The sequence below is a fragment of the Sapajus apella genome, unplaced genomic scaffold (genome assembly GCF_009761245.1).
Source record: "Sapajus apella isolate SASKATOON/1434 unplaced genomic scaffold, GSC_monkey_1.0 scaffold94, whole genome shotgun sequence".
Classification (NCBI taxonomy): Eukaryota; Metazoa; Chordata; class Mammalia; order Primates; family Cebidae; genus Sapajus; species Sapajus apella.
Window position 1 is genome coordinate 4,654,020 of NW_022437034.1, and position 10,267 is coordinate 4,664,286.

Below are 10,267 nucleotides of genomic sequence, written 5' to 3' on the forward strand. Positions count from 1 at the left end.
TTTTTTTTTTTTTTTTTTTTTAAAGAGACTGTCTCACTCTGTTACCTAGGCCGGAGTGCAGTGGCACAATCTGGCTCATTGTAGCTTTGAATGCCTCAGCTCAAGCAATCCTCCCACCTCAGCCTGCCACAGCTAGGACTATAGGCATGTGCCATGATGGCCAGCATTTTTTTTTTTTGAGAAAGAGTCTCACTCTGTCACCCAGGCTGGAGTGCAGTGGCGCAATCTCAGCTCACTGCAACCTCTACCTACCAGGTTTAAGTGATTTTCCCACCTCAGCCTCCCAAGTAGCTGGGATTACAGACATGCACCACCACACCCAGCTAATTTTTGTATTTTTAGTACTGCCAGGGTTTTGCCATGTTGGCCAGGCTGGTCTTGAACACCTGGCTTCAAGTGATCTACCCACCTTGGCCTCCAAAAGTGCTGGGATTACAGGCATGAGCCACCACGCCCAGCCAAAATTTTACTTTATTAATCTTCCTTACTAACTTAAAATACAAAAGTGCTAATATTGTTTTTGGTGGGGTGGTGGGGGGTTACCTTTGGTTAAAGCTGACCTAAAAGTCACAGTCTTGCTAAGTGAAATGTCTTAAGACTACAAACAAGCAAGTGTTACAAACTGGTCCTTTAATGTCATAAAATTTATTCTAAGTCCCTTCATAATTGAATTTTTGAAACTGCTCCCAGCTTTCATGTCCCCTAAGAATCTTCATCCCTCCATCTTGCCAGCTAGGGCCTTACTATCTAAGGTTAGCTAAGAGTGACTCTGACCTCACATAAAATAAGCAGGAACAAAGAGGATAATGGGAAAAGGAAAAAGTACTACAGCAATCCCAAATCGTTACTAATTCCACAATCCATAACTCACCTCCGGGATAGGATGGAGCTCCCCCTGGCTGTGGGGCACCAGGATAGCCTCCAGGGGCTGGATAACCTCCAGGCGCAGGGTAGCCTCCAGCTCCTGGATAGCCACCACTTGGCACTTGTGGGTAGGCACCTCCCCCCATTGGAGGAAAGCCACTAGGATAAGGATATTGACCAGAAGGGGGAAAAGATGACTCCTGACCTGCAGGCTGAAAAATCAGAATAATTTTTAAACAAAAGTGATCACAGAGAAACATGACCCACCTAAAAATAAGGAACAAACAGAGGTTACTATTAAGGCCTAGCTCATTCTTTTACTTTTTAAAAGTCCCATTAAAAATCCTGGTATCTTTTTTTTTTTTGAGACAGAATCTCACTCTGTCCTCCAGGCTAGAGTGCACTGGCACGATCTCAGCTCACTGCAGCCTCCACTTCCTGGGTTCAAGTGATTCTCCTGCCTCAGCCTCTTGAATAGCTGGATATACAGGCCTGAACCACCATACCCGGCTAATTTTTGTATTTTTAGTAGAGACGGGTTTCACCATGTTGGCCAGGATGGTCTCAATCTCCTGACCTGGTGATCCACCCGCCTCGGCCTCCCAAAGTGCTGGGATTACAGGCATGAGCCACGGCGCCCAGCTGAAATCCTGGTATCTTATACTAGTTTATCAGTATACCAGTTTGTAAGGACACTTGTTTGTCAGACTTTAGTTAAATTTAATTCTACTTGAGTCAGGCAAGAGGGGTCTGCTTCTCTATTTGGGAGTCAAAAAGGGGTTCTTTACAAATTTCAAGGTTTCAAGAAAAACTAACAAAACTCCTTAGTTCCTTCATTTTCCCAGTATCTACAAATATGAGAAAGATCCTCCTTTCTACCCTAAGGAGAGGAATTTGAGGCTCTCTTGCAACACATCTGGATCTGTTACACAATATTTAAAAATAAAAAAGGTAACCTGTATATTACATCACACACAGACTGTGACATTTTGGACCTCATAGTTCAGAGCAGACAGTATGCAGAGTGGAAGAGATTGTTATATGTTCACTAAACTCTTTCTCCTCAGGCCACAAAGCTGTAGAGACTACATTTCTCAGAGCCGCTTGCAGTTAGGTTGGACTATATGAATGAGTATCAGTGAATGAATGCAGACAGAAGTGATGTACACCACTTCCTAAACTTGTCCCCTAAAAACCTCTGCCCAATCCTCCATACTCTCTCTCTTCCTTCATTTGTCACCATAAGCAGAGGATCCAGTAGAGGACTCCAAAGTGCTAGAGAATAAGGAAGGAGCCTGGGAATCCAAAACACTACATGAAACTAAGCTTCATCCCACCCACCTGCTAGCCACCACTGACTTACAGGAGACTGAAGAAAAAAATACGTTTTTTTCATTGTGAAGTCACTGAAATTTGGGCGTTGTCTGTTTTAGCAACAAGCCTACACTGACTGAAATGGTTACTAGAGCCCTGTTTAATACACAGAGACTTGGGAACATAACCATAATTCTCATCTCTCCTATGATAAATTCACCAGAACTATATAATCACTTTGCATAAGGATACACTTATTATCATAAACTTCTATAGAGCCCTCTTCCAATTCTCCCAGGGTTAGATAGCAGATCCACAGTTATGAGTATAAAACTGAAATGCGGGCCAGGAATGGTGGCTCACATCTGTAATCCCATCACTTTGGGAGGCCAAGGCAGGCAGATCATGAGGTCAGAAGATCATCCTGGGCAACATGGTGAAACCCCATCTCTACTAAAAATACAAAAATTAGCTGGGAGTGGCGGCACATGCCTGTAATCTCAGCTACTCAGGAGGCTGAGGCAGGAAAATTGCTTGAATTCAGGAGGCGGAGGCTGCAGTGAGCCAATTTCGCACCACTGCATTCCAGCCTGGTGTCAGAGCAAGACTCCATCTCAAAAAAAATAAAAAAAATTAAAAAACTGAAATGCACCCAGGTGCAGTGGCTCACACCTGTAATCCCAGCATTTTGGGAGGCCTAGATGCACAGATCATTTGAGGTCAGGAGTTTGAGACCAGCCTGGCCAACATGGTGAAACCCCATCTCTACAAAAGCTGTAAAAATTAGCCGGGTATGGTGGCAGGCACCTATAATCCCAGCTGCTCAGGAGGCTGAGGCAGGAGAATCACTTGAGCCCAGGAGGTGGACGCTGCGGTGAGCTGAAATCATGCCACTGCACTCCAGCCTGGGCGTAGTGCAAGACTTTATCTCAAAAAAAGAAAAAAATGAGTTAAAAAAAAAAAAAAAAACCTGAAATGCACAATTCTTAATTACAGCTCAGCTCTTAGTCCTCAGAGTGGTATAGCTATCAACAAGGTGAAACTTAGTAGCACATTTATAAAACGTACTCCAAGTCTCAGAAGTATAAATTCACTGCAATTTACCTCTGGGTTAAGCCACACCTGTAATTATTTTGAACATTCTAACATAAAGGTTAAGACGCAGTGATACTATGACTCAAGGGTATTAAAAAAAAAAAAAAAAAAACGAACCAGTGATTCAAGGGACGGATTTAGCTTATAACCATGTTTTATTGGGTCATAGAGCAGTTAACATTTTTTTTTGTTTTGTTTTGTTTTTGAGACGGAGTTTCGCTCTTGTTACCCAGGCTGGAGTGCAATGGCACGATCTCGGCTCACCGCAACCTCCGCCTCCTGGGTTCAGGCAATTCTCCTGCCTCAGCCTCCTGAGTAGCTGGGATTACAGGCACACACCACCATGCCCAGCTAATTTTTTGTATTTTTAGTAGAGACGGAGTTTCACCATGTTGACCAGGATGGTCTCGATCTCTTGACCTTGTGATCCACCCGCCTCGGCCTCCCAAAGTGCTGGGATTACAGGCTTGAGCCACCGCGCCCAGCCGCAGTTAACATTTTTTAAAGCTAACTCCTAAATTTTGAAACTTGGGGCAATTTCACACAGAACCCAAGTTTCTGACTTTACTTGAAGGGCTAAAATATCTAGCAACACTGAGTGTGCCTCCCTCTGTGGCTACACAGGGATAGTGCTAAGCACCTGCCAGCTTTCCACAGACAAAGAAACATCTTTCTAGTCCCCCACACAACTGCCTTCACTCACTTGTTCTACTCAGTACCTCTGGGCATTTGAGTTTATGATCCATGCTCTAGTATATCTGTAAGATCTGACATGGTCCAGTCCCAAAAACACCTGTTTTAAGGATATGAAGTATTTTAGTATTTTAAGTGGCAATACTTACAGGATATCCAGGGAAAGGTGGGTAGCCTGTTGGGGGATAGCCTGGGTATGACATTCTGTAACAACAATAAAAAAAATTCTTTGTAATTTTTAAGATGGAGTTTTGCTCTTGTTGCCCAGGTTGGAGTACAATGGCATGATCTTGGCTCACAGCAACCTCTACCTCCCAGGTTCAAGCGATTCTCCTGCCTCAGCTTCCCAAGTAGCTGGGATTACATGCATGTGCCACCACACCCAGCTAATTTTGTATTTTTAGTAGAGACGCGGTTTATCCATGTTGGTCAGGCTGGTCTCAAACTCCCGACCTCAGGTGATCTGCCCACCTCCCTCCCAAAGTGCTGGGATTACAGGCATAAGCCACCGCGCCTGGCCTGTACTTTCTTATAATGGTTAAGGCCTTTGAAAACATACAGATACACACATACAGATACACATACATATACACACACACACTCACACACACACGGTTTTATGTAAAATATTTCTTTTTCAAAAGAGTCTGTGATAAAATGTGGATATTAGGGATATAAGCAAAGCTTATTAAATGCTTCTTTATTTCATCATTCACACCAATGAAGTCAGTATAGCCTAGTAAAGGTTCCAACTTTGTCATGCCATACAGTACTTGTCATATCTCAATTCTACCAGTACTATTATTTATGAACTGTTTTTCTTTTTTTTATTTTTTTGAGACAGAGTCTTGCCCTGTTGCCCAGGCTGGAGTGCAGTGGTGCGATCTCGGCTCACTGCAACCTCCGCCTCTCAGGTCTAAGTGACTCTCCTGCCTCAGCCTCCCGAGTAGCTGGGATTACAGGCATCTGCCACCACGCCTGGCTAATTTTTTGTATTTTTAGTAGAGACAGAGTTTCACCATGTTGGCTAGGCTGGTCTTGAACTCCTGACCTCAGGTGATCCTCCCACCTCAGCCTTCCAAAGTGCTGGGATTACAAGCATGAGTCACCATGCCTGGCCAACCTGTTTTTCTTTAAGCCGCTTTTTTACTTACTTTTATTTTAAAAGTATGCTTACTATCAGCACACTTTTAAATATCAGCATACTTTTAAATAGAAAACTCCTCAAATTAGCTGGCCATGGTGGTGTGCACCTGTAGTCCCAGTTATTTGGAAGCCTGGGCAGGAGAGTCACTTGAGCCCAAGACTTCAAGGCAGCAGTCAATTAAGATCGCACCACTACACTCCAGCCTGGGCAACAGAGTGAGACCCAATCTCCCTTTCAAAAAAAAAAAAAAAGGCCGGGCATGGTGGTTCATGTCTGTAATCCCAGCAGTTTGGGAGGCCGAGGTAGGTGGATTACCTGAGGTCAGGAGTTCGAGACCAGCCTGACCAAGAAGGTGAAACCCTGTCTCTACTAAAAATACAAAAATTAGGTGGGTGTGGTGACAGGTGCCTGTAGTCCCAGCTACTGGGGAGGCTGAGACACGAGAATTGCTTGAACCCAGGAGCTTGACATTGCACTGAACCAAGACTGCATAACTGTACTCCAGTCTGGGCAACAGAGTGGGACTCCATCTCAAACAAACAAACAAACAAAAAACCTACATAGTACTTCAGTGTGTGTGGATGTATCATGGCTTATTTAATGGCAGACATCTGAGTTGTTTCTAGTCTTTTAACCATTACAAACAGTTTTGCTAGGAACAGCCATGTATAGGTATCTCTCTGTATATTTTGCCAATATTATCTTTGGGGTACATTCCTAGAAACAGCATTGCTGAGACAAGGAGTAAAGGTGAATGTGACAGTGCCAATTCCCCTCTACAGGGGTTGTACCAATTTGCATTTTCACCAGCCCTGCCAACAGAATTTTTCATCTAACATCCTGGATTTCTAGTGTGAATATGGGCAAATTACTTAGGTTCTCAAAGGACATTACTTAGCCTTTTTAAGCCTTCATTTCTTCATTTATAAAATGGGACATGAACATACCTACTTAAGGATGTTGTTGTAAGAATTAAGTAAAAGAACATAGGCAGCCGGGCGTGGTGGCTCACGCCCAGCGCTTCAGGAGGCAAGGCGGGTGGATCACGAGGTCAGGAGTTCAAGACCAGCATGGCCAGTATGATGAAACCCCGTCTCTATTAAAAATACAAAAATTAGCTGGGCGTGGTGGCAGGCACCTGTAATCCCAGCTACTCGGGAGGCTGAAGCAGGAGAATCACTTCAACCCGGGAAGCAGAGATTGCAGTGAGCCTAGATCACACCACCGCACTCCTCACTGGGCACTGGAACAAGACTCCTTCTCAAAAAAACAAACAAAAAACCGCAGTCTGTACCAGAGTTTGAAAGTTATGTTCTTCAAAAGGTGCTCATTTCCATTTGGAAAAGTAAACACCTGCACATCAAGTGATGTTAAGATATTACTATTTTTTTTAGATGTGATAATGGTATTTTGATTTTCAAGTATCCTGATCTTTTAAGAGATATACACTAAATATTTACAGACAAAATGATATGATGTCAGATACTTGTGTCAAAATAATATGCAAGAATATTAGATAAAGTGCAGGAATTCGGACATAACAAGTAGTCAGGAGTTGATAATTATTCACACTGGGTGATGAGTACACGGGGATTCATTACTCTCCTGTCCATTTTTGAAAAGACAGCTCATGTAAAATGAATGGAGCTAATGTGGTTAAAAACAAATATCCCTACATATGTCTTTTGCATCTGAAGAAAACACTATTAACCTAAAGCAAATGCAAATAAACAGAGAAAAAAAACAAACATTCAAAAGAATACCCTCTTAGGCTGATCAAATAAAATAGGGCCAGGCACAGTAGCTCATGCCTGTAATACCAGCACCTTGGGGGGCCAACGCAAGTGGATCACTTGAGGTCAGTTAGAGACCAAGCTGGAAAACATGGTGAAATCCTGTCTCTATTAAAAATACAAAAATTAGCCAGTTGTGGTGGTGGTCACCTGTAATCCCAGCTACTTGGGAGGCTAAGGCAGAATAGTTTGAGCCCAGAACATGGAGGTTGCAGTGAGCCAAGATTGCACCACTGCACTCCAGCCTGGGTGACCCAGTGAGACTTCATTTAAATTAAAAAAAAAAAAAAAATGCTGAGTGGGTCTCCCTGAGGTCAGGAGTTAGACACCAGCCTGGCCAACATGATGAAACGCTGTCTCTACTGAAAATATAAAAATTAGCCAGGCATGGTGGCATGTGCCTATAATCCCAGCTACGCAGGAGGCTGACGCACAAGAATCGCTTGAACCCAGGAGGCAGAGGTTGCAGTGAGCCGAGATCATGCCACTGCACTCCGGCTTGGGCAATAGTGCGAGACTTTGTATCAAAAAAAAAAAAAAATCTAAAATACTATTAGTGATCAGATGTAATATACCTGACAAATATATCTATATAAAGTCAGTAATCACTTATTTGCCATCTACAAGAAAACACTGCTACAAGTGGAGAGTAAATGAATGATCAAAGGCTTAAACTAGGTTTTTAAAGGTGCTAGACAAAGATTGACAAGAAAGTAAAACAATGTTATTTGCAAGGAAAAAGTGGGATGTAACTATGAGATGGATGATGACCAGAACCGACTGAAAGAAGGAGCAAATTAAGACAGAAGACAGTCAGAAGGACTTCTGTACTGGTGTAAAAGAAAATACTCTTCGTTCTCCACCATGCCACTCTTAACATCCTTTATCTGTCAATAGCACCACTACTTGAATTACCTAATACTCCAGTATAGTAAGAAACTCAGTATTTTTCTATCTGTCCTTTGAAATGCCTCCCTGTCATTTCTGTCATATACTTAGACCAAATTTCATCACTTGATGCCTATCCTACTAAAACTGCCTTTTTTTTTTTTTTTTTTTTTTTGGGAGTCGGAGTCTCACTCTTTCGCCCAGGCTGGAGTGCAGTGGTGCAATCTCAGCTCATTGCAACCTTCACGGTTCAAGTGATTCTCCTGCCTCAGCCTCCTGAATAGCTGGGATTACAGGCACCTGCCACCACGCCTGGCTAACTTGTAGTTTTAGCAGAGATGGGATTTCACCATGTTGGTCAGGCTGGTCTTGAACTCCTGATCTCCTGATCGGCCCACCTCAGCCTCCCAAAATGCTAGGATTACAGGCATGAGCTACCTCGCCCAGGCAAAACTGCTTCTCTATTTATATTCTTCCTTATACTCTCTCATCCTCCCAATTTCATCACTGTCACTAAACTTTCCTAAAATTCTGCTCTTTCAGCAAATTGCTCTTCAGCTCAAAAATCATGAACAACTACTGCTGAAGTACCAAATGAAAATTAATTGGTCTAACATTCATATCTCCTTAGTACTGGCTCCAATTATTGTTATTATAAGTATATATTTTGAGATAGGTTCTTGCTCTATCACCAAGGCTAGAGTGTAGCAGCATGACATCAGCTCACTGTAGCCTTGACTTCCTGGGCTCAGATGATCCTCTCACCTCAGTCTCCTGAATAGTTGGGACTACAGGCGCACACCACCACACCTGGCTAATTGTTTGTATTTTTAGTAAAGATGGGGTTTCGCCATGCTGCCCAGGCCAGTCTTGAACTTCTGGGTTCACTCCAATCCACCTGCCTCCACCTCCCAAAGTGCTAGGATTATAGGCATAAGCCTCGGCACCCAGCCTCTATTTACCTATTTAATTCATTTCTTACCAACACCTAACCCTCAACGTGAAACCTCTACCACTTGAACCATTCCCAGCATTCCTTTGCTTAAGCCATTCTCAACTGACTTGGCCCTCAAGCCTGGGCTTACTCACCCCTCCTGACTTATCTAGCTCAAGTTTTCTCTCTTCCTTCTTTAAACAATGTAGTCAACTAAAATAGTGTTTCTCAATGTTTTCTTTTTGAGATGGAGTCTTGCTCTGTTGCCCAGGCTAGAGTGCAGGAGCACAATCTCAGATCACTGAAGGCTCCACCTTCTGGGTTCCAGCGATTCTCCTGCTTCAACATCCCAAGTAGCTGAGACTACAGGTGCACACCACCACATCTGGTTACTTTTTGTATTTTTAGTGGAGATGGAGTTTCATCACATTGGCCAGGCTGGTCTCGAACTCCTGACCAAAAGTGATCCACTTACCTTGGCCTCCCAAAGTACTGGGATTATGGGGGTGGGCCACTGTGCCCAGCCTCAAACTTTAATGTGTATATGAATTCCTAGGGCTCTTGTAAAAGTAGAGACTTTAATTCAGTAGCTTCAGGATGGGACCTGAGATTGTGCATTTCTAAAGCTTTCAGGTGATGTGGATTCTGCAGGTCTGTGATTCACACTTTGATACCAGAATACTTTGGCATTTCTAGATCTACACCTAATTTTCTAAATGTTTAAATGTATGTTTTGGCACTTTTCATCAATACAGCTATAAATGATTCATATTTCTTTTCTATCAAGATGCCAAATAAATCCAACTCAACATTTATGAAAGCCAACGGTGTAATATGCACTGTCCTAGGCGCTGATAGAAAGATTGAGGAAAAGTATTCAGCCTTTTGAGTACACAGTATAGGAAAATGAGATAGTAAGTTGTGTCCCTTATGAAAGAAACACAGGATAGAAGCTAAAAATGTGCTGAATTGAGAATAAGTGCACAAAGACTGAATCAAGACTATAAGTCAAGAAACATAAAATGATATGAAAACTGACCCAGTTAATTCTAAAATACTCATTTGGGATCCGAAAGGGCTGGGTGTAAAAACAGGGACAGGATAAATTTTTTTTTGCTGTTTTCTTTTCTAAGCCTGGTTGGTATAAGGAGTAAAGGAGGGGCAAAAGCTCTAAAGAATGGTCAGATAGGCTGGATGCAGTGGCTCATGCCTATAATCCCAAAATTCTGGGAGGCCAAGGTGGGAGGACTGCTTGACCCCAGGAGTTCAAGACCCTCCTGGGCAACACAGTAAGACCTCGTCCCAACAAAAAAGTTTTAAAAATTACCCAGTGCAGTGGCACACACTGTAGTCCAAACTATTCAGGAAGCTGAGGTGGGAGAATTGCTTGAGCCCAGGAGGTCCAGGCTGCAGTGAGTCTTGATTGCATCACTGCACTCCAGCCTGTCTCAAAAAGGGGGAGGCGAGGGGAGGGGGGGCAGGAGGGGAGGGAAGAGAATGAAGGGAGGGGAGGGGAGGGGAGGGGAGGGGAGGGAAGGA

At 43.2% G+C, this 10,267-nt stretch overlaps 1 protein-coding gene across 6 annotated transcripts in view; it reads right to left on the minus strand.

Moving 5' to 3' along the window:
- The window catches only part of ANXA7 (annexin A7), a 43,076-nt gene that overhangs the window by 25,595 nt on the left and 7,214 nt on the right, over nucleotides 1–10,267 (minus strand). For 4 of the 6 annotated variants that reach the window (XM_032256365.1, XM_032256366.1, XM_032256364.1 and 1 more), the window contains exons 2-3: nucleotides 4,116–4,170; nucleotides 872–1,076 (exon numbers count right to left, since the gene is read on the minus strand). In XM_032256365.1, coding sequence (XP_032112256.1) covers nucleotides 872–1,076; nucleotides 4,116–4,169 — 259 coding nt within the window. In that variant the 5' untranslated portion in view covers nucleotide 4,170. The remainder of the gene's footprint in view (nucleotides 1–871; nucleotides 1,077–4,115; nucleotides 4,171–10,267) is intronic. The other 2 variants (XM_032256370.1, XM_032256368.1) reach the window with 1 other exon arrangement.